The following is a 21,477-nucleotide window of genomic DNA, read 5'->3' on the forward strand; positions in this document are numbered from 1 at the left end:
AACCAATTCTAAACTTGTTTGGAAGTGTGGAAAATCGGTTCCAAGATTGTAAATATGAAAAAGGATTTACAAAGTAAAGATGTCGACATACTTTGAACATGTGCAGTAACTCTTATCTTTTATTGTTCAAAGATATTCCTTAATAGCTAAAGGAGAATCCCAGATCGCAATAAATTGATCTTTTAATTAAGATTTTTAGTTTTCATATGCTTTTAATTTCCAGCAATTAAAATGCATATCTTTAGAAAATAAAAATTGGAAATGTGCATTTACTAATTGGAGATTTTCTACTGAGATTTCGGTCAATATTTGGACAGAGCATTTCCAGGAATTATGAAAATCGATTTTGGCTTTACTGCATATCTTTGAGAATATTCGGTTTTGGAAATTCCTTGGTGTCCAAACTTCCTTGTCTATAAATACTGAAGTTTGCATTTCGAGCAAACTAATCCTTAGAGCCAACAAAACTACCTAGTTGTGTTGTTACTGGTGGAGCCGCCTATTCAGAGAGGAAAGTACTCTAATTAGGCGAAATCTCTTACGGTCGCCATATATATACAAATTTAAGATTCCAGGGGTGATGCCAAACTGTATATTGACTTTAAAACAAGATTATTGTATGAATCTTAGGAATTTTAAATGAGTTACCAAAAACACAAGGGATTTACATGAATTCCAGAATTTGTAATCCTATGGGATTATGAATCCTCCAAATCGTGAATTCTGCAAACAAACACACCATAAGTTTATCAAAATACTGATTCTTTTGCCTAAAGGTTGGATGTTTACAACTCATATTATCAAGAGGATTAGCCTTAATATATGATCTATGCTTGATCATTTCTTGTGATGTCCAAACAAGAACATCGTCAAGTTTCTCATTCATTATGCGAAAACTACATCCCCATGAGACTTTTATTTCCACTATAATAGCAAACATAAGGAATCTTCTAATCTGGATGCGTATGTGCTAGCTTTGAAGCTTGATACACTTTTTCTTTTTCGAACATTAACTGACGGTAATGGTATTTCTCTTTTTCCATCAGTACTGGAAGTCTTTGGCTGAGAAGAATCACCAGCCTTGACAAATTTTACCTCTTTGTTAGTACTCGGAGTATATATTCCCTTATAGCTTAATCATCATGTATTGCGATGATCTTTACTTACTCCTAACATTAAAGTTAATGTATTTGAGCTAGTATTGAATTTTTTCAAGTCCTCTTCCAATATCTTGATCTTATCAAGAGCAACGGCTAAATCAGTCTCAATGAGTTTTTCTTGAGCGAAACAAGCATTTTCTCTGTTTACGAAACTCATATGTTGGGAGTTAAGTGTAGTGTGCAGGGTTGCTTGTATCAATTGGATGATTTTTGTTGTCACGTTTTATGGGTACCGTGTTGGTTTGGTGCTCCTGATGAGGAATTGGACTAGATTTGTTGAGTCTCTTTCAAAGAAAAAAATAATCCATTTACGAGCGGTCGACATTATGACACTAATATTACCCAAGTCTCCGCCACCAATCTCGTGGTGATGCCCAACCTTTAAGCAGTGAGCAGTCTGGCTGCCATTAGTCGACTTCCGATCGACCCACTGAAGTTATGGTTGATCCACATATGTGGCGGTCTGGTAAACAAAAAGGTAACACCGTATTTGGCCAGTTGAATTCCTATTATAGATAGAGTGTTATCTTAACGATGATTACTTGTTGAGATTTTTGGCGGTAAATGATTCAATGGAATTAAATGAAAAAAGTCTTCATCAGCTGACCACTGAAACTTGCAAAGGTTATAACATCAAGTATGACGTATGCAAAGACGGGGGAGGGTGTGCAAGGACGGGTCTCCTGCACCCACTAAAAAAGGTTCTTCTGTCATTTCAATATCGTGTGGGTGCAAATAACGATTGTAAAAATAGAAATTTGTATCGGTATTAGGTTCAAAATGTAAATTGATCACTTAAATCTTCTTTATTATTCACTTAAATCTCCCTCCCGACACACAAATGTTCCTTTCCTCCCAAATTGATGAGAAGATACGGAAAATGGATAATTTGTCCAAATATTTTTAAAATATGGTTCTAATGGACGAGTAAAAATAAGTATGGATGAAATGGACACAAAAAAATAGCAAGGATGAAACTGGATTCATCCTGGCTTAAACTTAAAAAATAACGAGGATGAAACTGGATGCATCCTGATGTAAATTAAAATAAGAAAAAGTATTTAAAAATGGGCAGGATGAAACTGTTTACGTCCTGGCTATTTTTACATTTTTGTCCATTTAAACAATATCAAAATGTAGATGTCTTTTTCACCCAGGAATTATTGATTTTGGTCTTTTTAACCAGTTATGTTTAAAGAAAAAATAAACTTAATATGATGATAATAATAATATATACAACATTAGTCATCCAAAAGGACGTGGTATAGTGGTTTAGATGCTTGGTTAGTGAGTTTGAAATCTCTCTCACCTTCACCTTCAAATTTCTTCAGTAATTTTTCTTTCATAAAAATTACAACAACGTCTAATATTGGGTTGTGTATGCTCGGGAGGCAGTAAAGCCCGAAAAGTGGGGGCCTTTGAAAATGTAAAACTTAAAGAATTTCTGGCGAATTAAGCGGATGTATCATTCGGGATACGTAAAGTCCGTGAACGGTTCGCGAATAATCCGGAAATGCCACATAATACGCGTCTTGGGTTCGGAACTGCAAACGTATGCGAATAAGACGATAAAATTCGTGATACGGAAAAATTCGCGAATGATTCGTGAACTTACTAACTAGGCTAAGCATCTCGTCAGGTTGCAACTATGTTTTTATCACAGATGCAACTTTTTTTTTTTTGATCGATGCCGACAAATTTCAAATTCAGGTGGTTAATATTATCATTACCCGACAAGTTTACAAGTATATTACAGTGATATTGACAAAATGCGAAAATGTTATTCAACTATCTCGTGTAATAATGGGTTCTATTTTGAAAATGGCCATTTCCGTGCTCTTCTTCTACTTTAAAATAAAATGTGGACATCGTGGAATATGTGTTTAAAGTGTCTGTTCATCAAAGTGTTATACGCACTCGTTAGGAGAATGAAGGGCAAAAAAAAAAAGGAGTAGTCATGGTACTTTGGTTTAGAGTGGATGTGCTGGAAATCCGTAGACTCGTAGAAAAAGAAAATGATCATTTCTTATCGGTGTGAAGATAATCAGACATACATAATATTATTCTTAGTTTAATACACGGTTATCAGGAAGTGAAGTAAATAAAAAAGGAAAAAAAAAGAAAAGGAAAGTTTAGTTGATCGTTACGGATCATGATGCAACAACTTGTTATAACAATGGAATAAGTATACTATTCCGTTTCGACTTCTTACGAGGGAAGAATAGCAAGATATGGCAGTTGCTGCCATATGTTATCTTCTACACAAAATTGGTTAAAAAGATCAAAATTAATAATTCCTGGGTGAAAATGACATTTAGATTTTGATACTGTTCAAATGGACAAAAATGTAAAAATAGTCAGAATATAAACAGTTTCATCCTTGCTATTTTTTAAGTTTAAGTCAGGATGAATCCAGTTTCATCCTTGCTTTTTTTTTGGTGTCAATTTCATCCATAATAATTTTTACTCGTCCATTTGAACCACGTTTTAAAAATATTTGGATAAATGACTCATTTTCCGTTCTTTAAATAACTCACACATGCATAAAAATTGGTCTATGACGTTATAAATACAAATTATTTGTTATATATAGATACCGAATTTTCAGAGCCGAACTCACATTTATAAATCAAATTATACACATACGTATGCCGTTCTGAATTACTGACGAATCGCGCCCCATTAATCGAATTTTGGACGGAATTTGGATTTTACAAAACCGTATAATATTCGTACATTTGTCGGTACGTACGTTTACCGAATCCCGAATTGCTAATCGGGATGCTTAGACTTCTATAGGACTACTAACCCATCAACATCAGTCGGTCAAATCTATAGTGTCAAAGAAGTAGGTTAAAAAAAAAAAGACAAAAAACATTTCCTCGAACAAAAGACAATTTTTTTTGAAGTTCCTAAAACAAGAAAAGAATTCGGCGTAAGAAGAAGAATCCTATTCATTTCCCTCTTTCATCATCATTAAGCATTTATTCGATCCTCTCTTCAATTTAAAGTTTTCTCAGTCATCCATAATAACATCTCCACTACAAAAACCCTAGATTTATTTCATTTCTTAAATCCAAAAATATATATATATATATTACTCATTTTGATTTGCTGTTACAATGCTGGGAAGATCACTGGAAGTATGGTTTAAGAATTCAATAACTAGTGAAAGTTACGGAGATTTGAATTTGGGGTTTTCAGGTAATGCGTGTGGGAGTGGAGGTTTGTTTTTAGATTCTTCAGTTACTTCATTTGTTTCTTCATTGATTACATCATCAAGAACTGATTTTTATGATCCTGATGATGATAATAATGATAGATCAGTTAGTATTTCTAGTAATAGGGTTTGTTGGAAGCCGATTCTTTCAAACAGATTTAAGAGAGAAAATAATAAGAGAAATTATAGAGTGAGTAGTGGTGGGTTGTTTTTTTCTGTTAGTTTATCTTCTATTAATGGAAGTAACGATGGCGATGAATTAGTTCAAGAATCAAATGGATTTCTAAGTGAGAATGGAGAAATTAAAGAGGAAGCCAAAATGGTGGTTGTTGAAAAGAATGAAAAGAAGAAAGTGGAAAAGAAAGTTGGGTTGCAAGGAACAGCTAATGCTATGAATACTACTAAACATCTTTGGGCCGGTGCTGTCTCTGCTATGGTCTCAAGGTTTGCTTCTTTTAACTTTTAAATTGAGGTGTTATAGGATTTATTTTTTGATTTGTTCTTTTGTGCTTCTTGATAGTTCTTTGAATTGTATGCTTCGTTTATACTGAATTCTGACATATTATTAAAGGACTTCTCCAGTCGTCGAGTTTGGCCTGTTTTGGGTGTTGTTAATAGAAACAGCCTTAATCATTGAACAATGTACGCCACTTTTATGCAAATTCTTTCCATGTAGAGTCAGCCTGTCCATGTTTTTGATTCTAATTCGTATACTTGCTTAGGATATAGTTTTTTTTTTTTTAACAAGTAAAATGCTCATATTGAGCTATTTGTTTTGCAATTTTGGGTTGTGTTTAACATTCGAGAAGTCTAACGAACCTAAGTGTAGCTTAAATGAGCTTCATGCTTATATCTTAAAAAGTGGAAAGTGTTTACTTTTAAACTGATGATTATGCGTCTTCTATCTGGACATAAATCATATTATATCAGAACATTTGTTGCTCCACTTGAGAGACTAAAGCTGGAATATATAGTTCGTGGTGAACAGAAGAATCTAGTAGACCTTATCAAAACAATTGCTGCAACTCAAGGCTTGAAAGGCTTTTGGAAGGGAAATTTTGTCAACATTCTCCGGACAGCTCCATTTAAAGCAATTAATTTCTATGCTTATGATACGTATCGAAAGCAACTGCTTGAATGGACTGGGAATGAGGAAGCTACAAACTTTGAGAGGTTTATTGCCGGTGCTGCATCTGGCATTACTGCAACCATTCTCTGCTTGCCGATGGACACGGTAAATGCCCATATTCAACTATTGTTTTTTCAGAAATAAATTACTGAATTAATAACCTCTAAATTATTTTTTTTCATTATGGATGTCTCCTGAACCCAACATTGACCAAATTCCGCAAGTGCTACCATCTGATCTATGGACTTAAGGAGAGTGTTTTAAAATTTTGGATTTTTGGCCATTTCCAACAGATGTTGGGCATGAGATAACTAGCCCAGGCTAACTGTCGAGCACTTTGGCCGCAAAGGCGCCATGCATCCTTCGATTAACTGATTAAATTATTACTGAAGTTCCAAATAACACAAAATTTTGCTGTCTAATGCACTGCGGGTACCTATTTTGTGGTCTGGACTGGTCCATTCAGGTCAGGCCAAGTATCGAACATACGTGTCAGGTTTATTATATCTTAAGTACTGTACTTGACTATGTTTTGAACAAAATTTCTAAGATGGATTAGTTTCTCAGATTTACTACATATGTTAATTTACAGATCCGAACAAAGATGGTAGCACCTGGTGGGGAAGCGTTGGGTGGTGTTGTTGGTGTCTTTCAGCACATGGTTCAGACTGAAGGGTTCTTTTCTCTTTACAAAGGCTTACTACCATCTATTATAAGTATGGCACCTTCTGGTGCAGTTTTCTATGGTGTGTATGATATACTGAAGTCGACTTATCTCCATTCACCAGAAGGAAAGAAGAGGATTAAGAACATGAATGAGCAAGGTCAGGAATTGAATGCTTTGGACCAGTTGGAGTTGGGTCCTGTCAGGACCCTTCTTTACGGGGCAATTGCTGGGTGTTGTGCTGAAGCTGCCACATACCCATTTGAGGTTGTGAGGAGACAATTGCAAATGCAAGTCCAGGCCACAAAGTTAAGTACATTGGCCACTTGCGTGAAGATAATAGAGCAAGGTGGCGTTCCTGCATTCTATGCAGGACTCACACCCAGTTTATTACAGGTATGTATATACATTAATCTTGAATTTCCCTCTACGCTTCTTCAAATATAAGTTTGTGAAAGTTTTATTTTGAAATTTAGGTTGTGTTTGGTTCACAATCAGATACAGACTTCAAAACCAGGATATCAACCAAGAGTCTAGAAATTTTGATTCAAAGACGCCTTGATGACAAAATTTCTAAGATGGATTAGTTTCTCAGATGTACTTAAAAGTTAAAATGGATGCATTTTCACTGACAATGGCAACCCACTTCCACTCTCTTTTAGCTTTATTTAGAGCCATATCCTGAAACTCATCTCTGATATTACTCACGAACTGTGAATTTCTCCCCCATTCTGCATAAATTCAACCTGTTACAGCGTTGGAATCACTTTAGAGGCATAATACTACAATTATTTTCCCATGATCATTTTGAACTGGGGAATTCCATGTAATGTAATTTCCCCCATGAAACTCAAGAGTCTAGTCTGTATTCTCAGGCAATAACTATTTGAACTTAAACGTTAAAATGGATGCATTTTCACTGAAAATGGCAAGCCACTTCCACTCTCTTTTAGCTTTATTTAGGGCTATATCCTGAAACTCATCTCTGGAATTACCCGTTACAGCATTGGAATCACTTTAGAGGCATATTACTACAGTTACTTTCCCATGATCAGTTAGAATTGGGAAATTCCATGTAATGTAATCTTTGGAAATCTTCTGCCAATATGTTATTTTTGTTTGTACTTGTGCAGTTGTGCATAGCCTTCTCATCTCCTTGTTCTTTTGCTGTATTAGGTTTTACCCTCGGCAGCCATAAGTTACTTCGTCTACGAGTTTATGAAAGTTATTCTTAAAGTTGAATGATACCAGAACTACGAAAATGCATCCCACTACAACTTCCAAGCTAAGCCTGGGTTGAAATTTTATCAAGGGATGCGAAAAATAATGTTGTATTTTGGCCTTTGTCTTCAAGGTGGCTTTGAATGAAGAAATGTGTGTGTTCTATCTATGCCTGTGCATAGTCGTCAGCGCATATGTTGTGTATTGTTTGACTATAAGAAAATTTGTATTTTGATGTCTTGATGCTGTATTTCAACTTTGGGGAAGTTGTAAGAGAATTTATCCTTGGCGGCTAACAATGAGCACCGCCATCTCGAATTGTTTTGATTCTCGGTGATACAAGATGTCAAGGAAATTCTAGTCTCTGCGGCACTAGATGTCATGGAAATTCTAGTCTCCGCGACACAAGACGCCAAGGAAATACGGAATATCTTGGGCACAAGCCCAAGTTCAGCTAGGCCTATAAACAGCAACATATATATGTTGGGCACAATCCCAGTACCCTCCGTTGATGGCATTAACCCCCCAACAGTCCCCAAAAAAAAAGAGGGAAAAAAAAAGTACCAAAAAATGCATTCTTTGTTTTCTTTTGTTTTCATTTTGGTTTTCCCTTCTCTGTTTTAGCTATGTTTGTTGATGTTAAGATATGCCAAGAAATATTTTATTGTGTTTTTCTCTTATGATATTTTCCTGGTAACAGAAGTCAAGTCAAAAAGCATGCTGACAAAATCAACCAAAAACCCAATAGGCCTCCTAACTCCTCTTTTTCTTCTCTGATTTGGATTTGAAGTTTACTAGTAATTTGCAACCAAGATGCTATTGGAACTAAATCCTGAAACTCCAGTTGTTGGTTGCGAAATCATTCTTATTGGTTCTGTTCATTCTAAAGCAGGTTATGTTATTCCAGACGACTCATTGGATTACAACTGGTTAGTTTACTTCATCTTTCTTCAATTTTTACTAACTAAAGATTATGTTGTACTAGGGTATGAAACTGTGTGGTTCCAGAGTTGGATTCTGTTTAAATGAATCCTCTGATTGCAGTTATATGACTGGTTAGATGAACGCTAAATATTTCAGTAACTAGATGATGGGTTACTTGCTTTAGAATGCTCTGATTTTTGGTACAGAGGTTTGATGAATATGTAGGTCATCCTCAACCGTAATTCATCCCAAAGTCTTCACCATGCGGCTTATACCTGTTGGTCGTAAGTCATATTCCGATTTGTTTTGGATAGTTGAGTTGTTGTAATTCATTTCTTTATATGCCAACTATGCAGGTATAGGCTGCAAAACGAAGAGAGACTCATTTGCTGGGAACACCCTAGTCAAATAGCTACTTTCCAGTGCAGAGCTTGTGCAGTATCAGGCAAACATGTTAAGGAGACTTTCCACTGCACTGTGAAGTGTTACAATGATCATTGGCTGAACCACCACAAAAGTCATCCTAAAGTAGCAGCCTCGTTACAGATGATTACAGAAGTTGAGAATCATGGGTATGACTGTACTTGCTCCTCGTGTTCGGCTTTTGATGTGTCCCCTGCTTTTGATATGGATTTACTAGTTAATAATAATGCAAAAGCAGTACATAGGTCATGGGTTAAAGTGGGTATTTCAAAAACCTATACACCCACAATAGCGGATTTTGGATATAGATTAAAACTGGAAGTTGTTCCAACAGTCTTTTGTGCAGGAATCCCTTGGGTCCCAGCCGAATTACAGACTAATCATGTAATCGTTGCACCTCCGCCTCGCTATATGATTCCAGTTAAACCTTTGGATTGTTTTAGTAACTTTAATTTGGAATCACAAATATGTGCTGATAGGCCTTTTAGTGTGCTCTCGTACAATGTCCTTGCTGACGTGTATGCTATGACTGATAAATTCTACTACTGCCCTGCCACGGCTCTTAACTGGGAATACCGTCGTCAAAGTTTGCTTCGTGAGATTGTGAGATACGAAGCAGATATCATTTGTCTCCAGGAGGTGATTTTGATGCACTTGATATCGTTTTGTTAAGGGGCGTCACTTGTACTTGTGTTTTTAATTGGTTGGCATTTTGTGTGCCGTTTTATTTTTTTGTTAAGTAGGTTCAAAGTGATCATTTTGAAGACTTCTTTAAGCCCGAGCTTCAAAGGTTTGGCTACTCATCTGTATATAAGCGAAAAACGAAGGGGGTATGTATGTCATTTTTACAATTTTGTTTCGCAGTCGTAATTTGTGGTTGGTACTGAAGTGTGTACTGATGCATGTCGTCTGGACTCAATCATTTGTACGACATTTTATGAAGCACATGGAAGAGAAAAGACTGGAATGTCCACTTTGGCTTCCCAGAATCTCAGCTTTTGATTTGTTTCTCTGTTATGACATATTTGCAGTTGTTTACTTATAAAAGAGAGTACACATGATGGGTGTGCCACGTTTTTTCGCTTTGATAAATTCAGACAAGTTGAGAAATATGAGGTATGATCCTTGATTATTATTTTTTACTATAATTTAATCAGTACACCAAATTCAACAAATTATGTGTTTTCTGTTATAGCTCGAGTTTAATACTATTGCACAAGAACTAGCCGAGTCACTTGATGAAGATCAGAGACATAGCATGATGAAGGTGATCATGCTTATCTGTTTGCTATCCTTCACTTGTGCTTGCTTTTGGGGGTTCTATAGTCATCTATTCGCTCCAATTCCCTATTTTCGGTATTGTTCTTCACACTAACATTTACTTGTTTTTGCAGAATAATGTTGCACTTATAACAATATTGGAGACAATCGAAACTGAACCACTTTGTGACACATCAATTCGTAGAATTTGTGTGGTATGTCATTCCATCAAGATCTTGAAGCATAGTAATCCATCTGTCAGTCATAGACATCTTATCTGTTAAAATTGGTATTCTCAGGCAAATGTTCATGTATCTGCCAACCCACAATTTATGGATGTAAAACTATGGCAGGTATTTTTTGGTTTTCATATTATATCCCCTTCTTAACGTTTTATAAGAAAGATAAACTAATTCATTCAAGAACCTGTTACCGCTACAGGTTGGAACCCTTATTGAAGGTCTGGAGCGAATTGTAGCTCATTCGTATGTTCCGGTTCTCATTTATGGGGATCTTAACTCTCTTCCAAGAAGGTTTCTCTTTTCTCTATGTCAAATGGGGTATTTTTCCCTTCAAAACGTAATGGTAATATCTAAAATTCTTGGTATGTAAAGTTCTGAAACATATATTTTATTTCCTATGTTCCAGCAGTCCAACTCCATAACAATAAGGGAACAAAACCAATTAATCCGGGTGCTTCTTTCATTTAAGAGTTTGAGAATTCAGTTATTTAAGTTACTTTGCTGGTGAATCGAAATCGGTGTTTTCTTTTCTTTTGTAGTGCTGCTCATAATCTTCTAGTTAATGGTAAGGTGAATCCTATGCATGAGGATTTGGTGAAGACTCCTTATGAAATATTTCAACATCTCAAGCTTTCTCATGAACTGCCACCTCTGGTAGGGATGGCGGGTTTTTGCTGCTCTTTTTTGTCTCCTTTTTTTCTTAATTTACTCAAAAAATATTGGGATAAGGTCTTAATGCCAGCAATATGATCCAAAGAAAATGTGTATGGCATTGGGAGGATGATAACAACATAGGTTTCTACATCCACGACTGATGACTCTTGTATATTCTTAACAGGCGAGTGCATATTCATCCTTCTCAAGAGCGACGAATGGGGATTCTAAACAATGGAGTATGATGAATCCAAATACACAGGAGCCTCGATTCACTATTGCTAGACCCAATTTCCGTTCTGCAATAGATTATATTTTTTACACAGGTATTTGCACATCTACTTATGGAAACTGCAGATAATTGCTCTTGTTGATTAACTAACAATTCATGTCAAATTTCGTTGCGTCTTTACAGAGGATATGTTGACAGTGAGAAGTCTACTAGAATTGGTTCATCTGAGGTCTGCAATTAGGGATACAGCTTTTCCATCAGCAATGTGGCCGTCGGATCACATTGCCCTCATGGCTGAATTCTCATGGAAGACTCCACGCCAAAATCAACTTGTGAATAGTCGTGATATAACGTACAGTTCTGTATAATAAAGAAACTATACCTTAAATTCAAATTTAGCGTTGGCATCTGTCGTTACACAAGGTTGTTAGAGACATACAGTTAAAAAACAGTCCGTTGCAAACAGAAGAGGGAGATACAATTACACAATAATGTTAATGAAATTGTAGAACAAGTAAAACTATTTTCTTTGTCCTGCCATCCTATGAGATACAATGACAAACTTCTTATGTAATACTGTAATATCCTACAAGGGTGTTTGTGGTTGTCTTGAGCATTCTCATTTCTACTACAATGGCATAGTGATGAAATACTGGAATGAGGGGAGACTTCCAGCCCTTGGAGCATCAACGATGGTAGATGCTAGAAATGCCAACAAAAGAACAAACTAAGTTGTTTTTCTTTGTTTTTTTTGAAGCATGTGATTTTATTTAATTAAAGCGGAATTACACGTGGGAATGTTGTTCCCCTGGTGTCATTTAATACATTTTGTGTCAAGAAATCGGGAATCGTATATTCCCAAATTTTAGTTTGCAATACTCCTTGTTGGTAATTATCCGCCGCATGATTAGCGAGAGTGTCCGCTACTTGGTTTGTTTCCCGTTAATTGTGTAGAATTTTGTGATGGGGAATTTCCTCTAGTCTTTTGATGATCTCAACAATCATATCTCGCAGGTACCATGGAGGATCTGCCTGTTGTTTGACGAAATGAACAAGGGTATGTGAATCTGATTCAATTTAGATTTTAGTCCATTGGTAGAGAGTGATTGTTCTCAACGCCATGAGTAGTGCACATGTCTCTGCTAGCAACGCTGTTGTGATCCCCAAAGGTTGGGCCATTGCTACAATAATTGTGGTTGTCGAGTCTCTGCAGATAAAACCTCCCCCCGCGGGTCCCGGATGGCCGCGAGCAGCTCCATCAGTGTTGATTTTGATCCAATGTAGTTCCGGTGGTTTCCATCCAACTTGAATTGTTCTAGTCATCCGGTGTGATGAGGCGTCCTGTGTTGTAGCAGTCATGCCAGGTAGTGGTGGAGGTAGTACTGAAGTTGCCCACTGGTATTCCTGATGTATGTGGTTTGGCACTTTGACTATATTGGCAGGAGGCTTATGTTTCCTTCCATAAACCATATCGTTCCTAGCTAACCAAAGTGCCCAGAAGGTGAAGCAGAAGGAAGTTGTTGCTTCTGAAGATTGTTTGACTTGTAGGACTTGGTTGATGGTGGTCGATGGTTTTAAAGGTTGAGGTCTTTGGTGTTGAAAGGAAGGTTCTGTTTCATGATGTTTGAAGAGAATGTTCCAAACTTCTTTGGCGAACCGACATGTGAGAAGGATATGTTCAGCTATTTCTGGAGATAAATTACATCTAAGACATAGGTCGGAAGTAATAAGGTGAATTTTATATAGTATAGTGAAGGTAGGTAAGCCTTCATTAATAACTTTCCACAAGAAAAGCTGTATTTTGGGGAGCCATTTTAATGTCCAGATTTGTTTTGAAGGTTGTAGCTGATTTATAGAAGGGGTTGTATTGGTTTGGTGAATGAGCATACGGTACCCTGAGCTAACTGTATACTTTCCAGATTTAGTGTAAGGCCACACAATTTTGTCTAGGGAGCCATCTTGCGGAAGGTGAATGTTGACAATCCTGAGTCTAGCCGATTGAGGTAGCTGAGTCAATCGGTCATGGATCCAAGCATTTGAAGTGGCATCTATAAGATCAGACACGAAATGGAAATTCTGGCATTGGTTTTGGTCGAGAGGTGGATGATCCGTTATCCAATTTGAATTAGTCCGTTGGCTTATGGCTATGGTCGTCGCATTTTAACAAACCTCACAACTAATAACATGAATTTAAACACCTCCCCGCACTTCGTTATTGATGGGTTTAAACACCTCCCCGCACTTCGTTATTGATGGGTGTGGTTTCAGAGTGCAGGAAGCAGGGATGATGCGAACTTTGAAGGGCCTGGCCAAGTTTGGCTTTTCCAATTGCAGCGTCAGATATAAATTCAGCTTTTATAGTCACCATTGTGGTCGTTCTTAGAAAACTAAATTTAGAAGGGCGGGGAAAATGGGAGGGGGAGGGGGTGAATAAAGTGAGGCAGATACTTTAAACGGTGCCTGAATTCAAAACAATGTCCAAACAATCGATAGATTTGAGTTGATCAAAGACGATATACGTCTAATCTCAGCCTCGTTTTTCGATGATTTTCATTCCCATCAGTCTGAATTTTGTTATCCCTAGGACTCCATTACAATCTAGACTCCTTTTTCGAGAGCAACTGAAGGCCCAATACAGATACTGTACTTGTTCAATGGGGAAAAAAATCAAATCAACATCCTAGTTATTCGTTTCAAGAACTCACCTCATTTACTGTTAAGCTAATTGGATCTCAATCATGTATTGGTTGACCTAGCATTTTCTCAAATAGTGTTGCTTCAAAGGTCCTTTGGATTACAAATCAATACCAAATGTATTGGTTTGGAACAGAAAAGTTGGCAGAATACATTTTGTTTTGTTTACAGAGGAAAACTCAATTTTATACTCTAGGAGTGGACTGTGGACAAAGGGACAAGCAAGTATTGTAAGAGTTCTCCTTTGAGGAACTCACCAAAGTTGACATCTTAAATAGTACAGTGCAGTATAATAAAGACTTCCCTGCTTTACTGCTGCCAACCACCATACGGTTGATTTCGATTATTACCTGACGTGTTAGCCCCTCTACCGCCACTCGAACTTCCGTATGGTCCACTTTGGGGATAATTTGGATCACCAGCTGCATACCCTCTGCCACCACCCCTAGGGCCCTGACCAGCATATGGAGGACCCCTTCCCTGTGCCGGATACGGCCCACTGCCATAGCCTCCACCTTGACCTCCACGACTGGGATACGGGCCACTAGGGTTTCCACTCTGAGGATATCTATTTGGCCCTCCAGAAGGTCGTTTTCCATAGTGGTGACTAGGTCCAGCAGCCACTGGTGGTTGGGCGTGATGCATAGGTTGATTAGGACCCGGTCTTAACTGAGGATGTGATTGGCCAGAATGCTGGATTGGAGGAAGGCGTCCATGCTGTTGTGGGGGATGTTGTAGTTTTTGTCTCTTTGCCGCCTCTTCTAATTGACGTTGTTGCTGGCGTTTTTTCTTTGTTTGAAACTCGTGAGATGATTCAAATTTAGGTAAGCTGTGAACCAAAAAAAAACAGCACTTGTCAGAAGTACAATGATAAATCTAAATACATAAAAAATAATTGGAAAATAAAAAAGCATGAGGAAAATGAGTTTGGAGCAAAAAATATATATATCAAGATCGAAAGCGCGGTGTTTCACGGGCATATAAGTGAGATGGCGATGCAGTAGAACCTTTTTGGATCACAGGGCAAGGGATCGGCCCAGAAATACTCGGCATCGAGAGCGTCCTTGGCAGATATCCTCTAAGAAAACAGAAGGGGAAGAATACATAAAACCCATTAGTGGCACATTATAAATTTCTTTGTCAGCATCTAAAAATGAAGTTGAAACAATAGCAGGCCACGTGAATCATTATGCCACTCAACCATTTTAACATGAAGTCCAACTTTTATTCTGTAGGCTTTTTAGTAATTACATTACTTCAAAATGGAACTCATATGTACTATCGTTCATATGACCACTTAAGGCATCTTTTGTCAACTACTCGGCATTTCTTTCGAAAAGTGAACATTAGGCTGCTGCACAGACATGGATACTTGGCATGGCTAATCATAAAATAATACAAGAACCAGACAAGTAATAAGTTAATTGTCTAACCGAGATTATCATGCTTAAAAACATAATCAGTCATGTTTGCACCCAGTCTCGAGAACATTTAACACTTATATTTAAAATTACTGGGCTTTCCATCATGATACAGGTAAGATTTTCATATAGATAACAGGAAGGGAGTATATTCTGGATCACAACCAAAGGCGAGATAGCAACCATCACACTATACTGTCCGACATTGTCTTTTCAAACCCCAAAAACCAGAGCAAATCACATGTTAAGTCTAATATACTGGTTTTTGGTACCTGAAAAGAAATCAAGAATATCTATTGAACAAAAAAAAAAAGTTAAAATAGAATCTTCAAGTTCTTTCCAAAAAGAAAAAAAAAAGTGGGTGGGTGGGTGGGTGGGTGTTAAGTATGTAAAGGTCTCTATTTCAAACAAGAATTAGTATTATAGATCCAAATTGCATTTAACCAGGGCATCAAACATATTTGAGCACACAAGTAGGTATTTGATATCAGAAGAAGTGCAAAACTTACTGACAAACTTAACATGATTGTAGTTACTTTCAAATTGATGTGATACCTGTGATGGATCCAGAGTTAGCATTTTCTCCAGCAACTCCAAAGCGTGCCTATCAAAACTGCAATGCAAAATAAGATAATAGAAATATGAACTTTTGGGTGTTTCAAAGGTAATAGTACAGAAATTCATATACTTGAAACCAGTAATTTTGCCAGCAAGGATAACATAGTCGATTAACTTACTGTTTGAAAACCTCTCTTACACGTCTCTTCATTGGCCTCGATGGCTTGAAATTGTTATACCAGGGAATCTTGGAAACCCCTGGCCAATTGACCTCATCTGGAGCCCCGCACAGCTCATATATCTTGTTCAGTTGTTCAGGCTACAATTATTATAAAGAGAAGTCATGTCAGTCTCAAGGATCCTAGAAATTGTTACTGGCACAGTCAGCACAACAGATATCTACATGTAAAGATTAATCAATTCAATTATCCTAAATCAAGAATTTGATATCTTTAACTCAAGCAAAAATCCTCAGCTAAAGATGATATCTTTAACTCGACTAAAGAAAAAGATGAAAATCCTCAGCTACACCGGCACAACAAAAATGTACACCAGCATTTCACTCAAGCAACACGCCAGACTATTACCCTACTGAAGCTAGTATTTTGTTCAGACTGCTATCCATTCGGGATCCATAATCACATTGATAGGAGAATAAAACTCATGGTGTTGTACATCTGGGCGTGTGACTTAATTTATACTACTATGCAAGGTAGCCTTCTATTGGGTACCAATTTCAGTCAGACTAAAAGGCCGGATTATCCGTCGAAATATTTCAATAAGCACGATAATAGTAACAATTCCATAGAGATATCAAGGAATGCATTTATTATGATTATTACTTAATTCCGATTTGAAGAAACTATTGACTGCAATAAAATGAACAGTGGACACACATCTCGAGCGATGTGATACTAGTTTCTGACTGGGTAGATGGTGATAAGGCTAGTGGGCACGACACATGTCCTAGCCTGATCCTGATTCTTAGAAGTATATTGATTTCCCCAATAACCGAATATTTTTGTTGGTAAATACTGCATATTGGGATAATCCAGTATTGTTAGGAATTCTAGTTTTTACTATTCTGAAACATGTCAGAATGAAGCAACACGAGGACACATCTTAGAACTTTGTGAACAAAAATAGATTTCAAAACCAATATGTATCTATGCAGATACTCTTAGCTGGCGACACATATACTACCAGTAGATGTGTAGGACCTAAATTATTTACCCGAAGTGTGTGTATCAAGCAGTTAGCAGTCTAATAACCTTCTTAACCAAAATTCCCTAATCATTTGACATAATATGCTGCTTAACTATTATTTCGACTGAAACTAAAATTATTACCTAAACCATTCAACTTAGAGTATGTATATAATTGGAATAAGAGACCTTTGGTGCGGTGAGAGTGAAGTGTTGTGATTCATGAGTACATCATACTTGTATAGTGTGCAAGTGTGGTAATACAGCTATTCACCATATGCTCTAACATTAGCTGAATACAAATGTTAAGAAAAGCTGGGTCTGAATCTATGAGATTTAGTTAATTTCATCTTCCTTTCCAGGTCTACATATCAGTCTCATGGTGTCCATGTGAAGGCTCATAGTTTCCTTGACTTGTTGACTTCAAAACAAAAGCTTACAGGTTCACAACAAATTACTTACCTCGTTCTTTCCAGGCAAAATGGCCTTTCCATGAAGAAGCTCTGCAAAGATGCAACCGACAGACCACATATCAACAGCAGGTCCATACTTAGTGGTTCCAAGAAGCAACTCAGGAGGTCTGTCGAAACCATTATGAACCTAAAAGAATTAGTGTTGCGTATTTTAAAGATAAAAAGGATGGCTAGCAACCAAAAGAATTTGAAATATACAACAACTGCTGGCACCTACCTATACCACAAGGTAATAACACGATTTGTTAGATTGGCATTGTGATCATTAGAAAATGATCGAGCCAAACCAAAATCTGCAAGCTTCAGATTTCCTTCATTATCTATTAGAAGATTAGAACCTGCAAAGCATGCAGTACTAACATCACATAAACTAGAAAAATTCATGAACCGCATTAGACTAAAAACTAATGAGTGTCAGCTTGATAATAACCTTTAATGTCACGATGCAGTACTTGGTTAACATGACAGTAGTGAAGTCCTGTCAAGAGCTGCTTCATATAGCACTGACAACAAAAGACGTGTTTAGCAGAAGAAGCTTACCGACTAAATGGAGTACAACACATCAAGTTATGTGCACCTAAGGTACCTTGATTTGGGGAATTGTGAATCGCATACCAGGACGATCAGCAAGACCCGTCAAATCGTGGTCCATGTATTCAAAGACCATATAGATGCTACCGTTGTATTTGTTACCATCTGCAGTTCCAGAAAAACGTTGGTCACCATTAAAAACTTCTACTCATGATTGCAACCATGAGATACATGTAAGCAAGCTACATTGAACTACTCACCAGGCCTCCCTTGCTCATCCCTTTCCGGACCTGCAAGACAAGCCCCGAAAATTAAAACAAATACAATCCAAGACTAAACAAAATGCTCATCATGAAGAAATTGAGGGAAAGGACTCAAATTTGAAGAAGAAGAAGAAGAATAACCTGGGGAAGTAACAATTTCTTTTAGATTAATTACATTTTCATGATGCAGCTTCTTCAGAATTTTGATCTCACGTATTGCAGTAATTGGGAACTGCGGAAGGTTATAATAAAATGTTAGATTAAGAAAGAACAAGATTTATGACTGAAAAACTGTAAGTTGCAGGAGATAAATAGGACAGCTAGCCTACCCCTTCTCTTTCATTGTCCATTCTTATCTTTTTTAGTGCAACAATCTCCCCAGTGGTGATTTCTTTGGCCATGAATACCTGACTGCAAGACAGAGACCCATATGAAAATAGAGTACAATTCTGCCAGCTAAGAACAAGAAAAAGTAATACCCTACCCTTGTAAGCATACACGGACATTGCGTATTAATGCTAGGTGTACATCTTAACATCTTACGGAAAAAGATATGAAAAACCAACCAATTGTTTCGGAAAAACTTAAAAATCCAAGCAACCACCAATTCAAAAGGCAGGACTATGATTGAGGTACATAGTTTCTCAATCTCTTCTGATTGGGAACATCCTGTCCAAACTGTATTTGGTGTCTCTCAAAAACATGTAGTGGAACTAAGAAATGCCATAATAGTCACCATACTCAGTGAATCGCGATTGGAAGCTTAACACGGGGCTAGGTTTCAAATTAGATGAAGGGCAGTCTTTCCAAATCAGGGTACAACATGTTTCAGGTGATGCCTGGTTATGTTATCATGTGGAAATCCAAAAGGGTAACTTAGATAAATAAAACCTTTTAGCTGCCGTTTATCATGGAAAATCAGTGAACCATCTAAACCTACTTTAACACCAACTACGACATCTAAAAACTTCAATAACCAAAAAATCTCGTATTGCCAAGAAATTCAGACTTACCCATATGTACCTTCACCAATCTGCTCCAATTTCTCAAAACAATCTACACTTCGAGAACCCCAAGAAGGAGACTCAACAAGATTAAGCTGTCCAGGAGCTGCTACAGCCATTACTTTGAAACCCTTTTTTCCACTCAAATCTTCAAGCGTCAAACGTACACCGAAAAAACGATAAGATATTAACCTAGAAGCGAATACCCATATACATCAAAATCCTGTCCTTCTCAGGAATTTCAATTGTTTTCGGAACAAATACCTTTTCTGTATCCTTATCCCTTCCGCGTCTTCTAGAGAGAGTGGGGGAGGACAGATGCTACAGGGAGCAAATACTCACCATCAACAATCTCTCTGAATAAAGACACGAAAAACTTAAAACGGAGACGAAGAATCTCAAGTTAAAACCCTAAACCTGCGTTCAGAGGATTACTGACCGCAAAAAGAAAACTAAGAAACACTGATAAAAATAATATACCGACATGTTATTTCCCTTCGGGTTTCTTAAGATCTCTTGCTTCACGCACTCCTCTAGAAATAAATGGAATCTTCCACCGGATAACAGACCGAAACACGTTTTCATTTGTTTTCTTGGCGACCTATTATCGGGGGCGGAATCGGCTGAGGTTTGTTTGTCTCTTGTAGGGTGTGTTTGGTTCGAGGAAATACAATCACCTTATGAGGAGGACAGTGCTATATGTTTGGTAAATAAGAGTACAGAGGAGAATATGAATATGATTCTCAAAAAGTAAGAAAATTAAAATCCATGAGGATGATGGGTTTAGGATGAACGCGTGATTGGGGATATAAAAAGTAATTGGGGGATATGCATTACTTTCTCCAATCAGTAGTGTCTGTTAAGGGGTGATTTTTGGGTATGCAAATACTAAAATACCCTTTGGTTAATTAAAAAACATTATAAAAAGACTATAATACCCTTTCTACTAAAACTTAAAATCCAAAAACAAAGATTTTCATCTTCTTAGGGTTTAGGGTTTTTGAATTTTTTTTGAAAGACTATAATACCGGCACTCTTAGGGTTTAGGGTTTTGAAAAAAAAAATTACTTTCATCTTCTTCTTCTTCTTCATCTGTTCTTCATCGACGATTAATCGTCGATTCAAAATTTTCTTCGTCGATTAACCTACCCGAATCATAACAACGCCTCCACGAAAGAAACCAAATGCCCAATCGAACTCAAAATCGATTGGTGAACAGAAATTAAAACAAAGACTTGATAAGATTGCTCAAGAGCAAGAAGAAGAAGAAGAAGCGAACTCGGACAATCAGCCTCTCGCAAACATGGCTTCCGTGAGAAGGTAAGTGCTTCTGAACTATTCTATAAGTGTTTTAATCGATTTAAGGCAGTGGGTTTAGGTTAAAATCGCGAACCCTAACTCAAATAGTTGAGTTTCAGTGAGTACCGACACTAAAATATGTATGAATACAATGCCGGTATTGGGTTACGGCATTCAATCTAGAATGAATACAGTGCCGGTATTAAGTTACGGCTTAGATGTTAGCATGAATGCAATGCCGTTCCAAACCCAGAGTCGCCTGAAACTGAATGATATGTACCGGCATAAAAATTGGGTTGAATACTATGCCGGTTTTAAATTACGGCATTCCTTAATAATAATTCGAGTATGTCGGTAGTGGACTTAAAACATACAGGAACACCTATGAATTTGTCACCAGTACTGGTATAAGTTTTAGGTTGCATTGTATGCCGGTACCCAGTTACGGCATGGAGTTGATTTATTTCGAGAGTGTCGATAGTGATCTTTTGGTATCCATGATACTTACATATGACTACCGGCATTGTCGATAGTTAATGTTCATTGACGGAACAGTGTACCGGCAAGAGTTATTTGGTAAGTTTTTATGCCGGTAGTTATGTACCGGCGTGGTTTGTTAAGTGAGTCTATGTCGGTACTAAAACTGAAAATGAGTTGTCTTATATTCATTTCATGTGCTTATGATATAGGTCAAAAGCCAAGGAAGCTAACAAAAGAAAAACTAAAGATGATGTCACTAAGAGAAGAAGGAAGGACGGTCTTGATACTCCTCAGTCTCTGCCTCCTCGAGGGAAAGATGAAGGTCGCAAGATGCGTTTGGGGGCTAATACAAGAGGAAAATTTGGGAGAGTGGTGGTGACCGTAGTCGACTTGTAATCCGTGAATCTACTGGAACTGTTG

The 21,477-nt window shown here is 37.3% G+C and overlaps 3 protein-coding genes across 4 annotated transcripts; 2 read left to right on the forward strand and 1 right to left on the reverse strand.

Moving 5' to 3' along the window:
• Nucleotides 1-4,037: 4,037 nt before the first annotated feature.
• Nucleotides 4,038-7,731, forward strand: LOC113347354 (probable mitochondrial adenine nucleotide transporter BTL3). The gene is made up of 4 exons (XM_026590993.1): nucleotides 4,038-4,824; nucleotides 5,311-5,614; nucleotides 6,102-6,569; nucleotides 7,350-7,731. The coding sequence occupies exons 1-4, from the start codon at nucleotides 4,283-4,285 to the stop codon at nucleotides 7,416-7,418; spliced, it is 1,383 nt and encodes a 460-aa protein (XP_026446778.1). The 5' UTR covers nucleotides 4,038-4,282; the 3' UTR covers nucleotides 7,419-7,731.
• A 476-nt stretch (nucleotides 7,732-8,207) lies between these two features.
• On the forward strand, nucleotides 8,208-11,905 carry LOC113350843 (carbon catabolite repressor protein 4 homolog 2-like). Its single transcript, XM_026594951.1, has 12 exons — nucleotides 8,208-8,323; nucleotides 8,675-9,257; nucleotides 9,361-9,380; nucleotides 9,485-9,571; nucleotides 9,773-9,857; nucleotides 9,937-10,008; nucleotides 10,136-10,216; nucleotides 10,301-10,354; nucleotides 10,443-10,534; nucleotides 10,783-10,897; nucleotides 11,082-11,223; nucleotides 11,313-11,905. The coding sequence occupies exons 1-12, from the start codon at nucleotides 8,208-8,210 to the stop codon at nucleotides 11,495-11,497; spliced, it is 1,632 nt and encodes a 543-aa protein (XP_026450736.1). The 3' UTR covers nucleotides 11,498-11,905.
• A 1,997-nt stretch (nucleotides 11,906-13,902) lies between these two features.
• Nucleotides 13,903-19,871, reverse strand: LOC113347355 (cyclin-dependent kinase C-2-like). 2 transcript variants are annotated; one of them, XM_026590995.1, is made up of 14 exons: nucleotides 19,763-19,871; nucleotides 19,543-19,634; nucleotides 19,288-19,426; nucleotides 18,604-18,685; nucleotides 18,416-18,506; nucleotides 18,272-18,301; nucleotides 18,067-18,176; nucleotides 17,911-17,983; nucleotides 17,698-17,818; nucleotides 17,470-17,587; nucleotides 15,982-16,121; nucleotides 15,800-15,857; nucleotides 14,831-14,901; nucleotides 13,903-14,652 (listed from the first exon to the last, which is right to left on the reverse strand). In XM_026590995.1, exons 3-14 carry the CDS (start codon nucleotides 19,395-19,397, stop codon nucleotides 14,133-14,135), a joined length of 1,524 nt encoding a protein of 507 aa, XP_026446780.1. In that variant the 5' UTR covers nucleotides 19,398-19,426; nucleotides 19,543-19,634; nucleotides 19,763-19,871; the 3' UTR covers nucleotides 13,903-14,132. The 2 variants fall into 2 exon arrangements, with proteins under 2 accessions (XP_026446780.1, XP_026446779.1); XM_026590994.1 differs by having other exon boundaries at nucleotides 19,288-19,856.
• Nucleotides 19,872-21,477: the final 1,606 nt, after the last annotated feature.

The sequence above is a fragment of the Papaver somniferum genome, chromosome 2 (assembly GCF_003573695.1).
Source record: "Papaver somniferum cultivar HN1 chromosome 2, ASM357369v1, whole genome shotgun sequence".
NCBI classification, from domain to species: domain Eukaryota; kingdom Viridiplantae; phylum Streptophyta; class Magnoliopsida; order Ranunculales; family Papaveraceae; genus Papaver; species Papaver somniferum.

Coding starts and splice junctions, on each gene's coding strand:
- LOC113347354 (XM_026590993.1), top strand. CDS start 4,283: ATGCTGGGAAGATCACTGGAAGTATGGTTTAAGAATTCAATAACTAGT. Junction 5,615..6,101: donor TCTGCTTGCCGATGGACACG/GTAAATGCCCAT, acceptor GTTAATTTACAG/ATCCGAACAAAGATGGTAGC. Junction 6,570..7,349: donor TCACACCCAGTTTATTACAG/GTATGTATATAC, acceptor TTGCTGTATTAG/GTTTTACCCTCGGCAGCCAT.
- LOC113347355 (XM_026590995.1), bottom strand. CDS start 19,397: ATGGCTGTAGCAGCTCCTGGACAGCTTAATCTTGTTGAGTCTCCTTCT. Junction 18,302..18,415: donor AGAAATTGTTACTTCCCCAG/GTTATTCTTCTT, acceptor CTTGTCTTGCAG/GTCCGGAAAGGGATGAGCAA. Junction 17,819..17,910: donor ACTGCATCGTGACATTAAAG/GTTATTATCAAG, acceptor CATGCTTTGCAG/GTTCTAATCTTCTAATAGAT.
- LOC113350843 (XM_026594951.1), top strand. CDS start 8,208: ATGCTATTGGAACTAAATCCTGAAACTCCAGTTGTTGGTTGCGAAATC. Junction 10,898..11,081: donor CTCATGAACTGCCACCTCTG/GTAGGGATGGCG, acceptor TATTCTTAACAG/GCGAGTGCATATTCATCCTT. Junction 11,224..11,312: donor AGATTATATTTTTTACACAG/GTATTTGCACAT, acceptor GCGTCTTTACAG/AGGATATGTTGACAGTGAGA.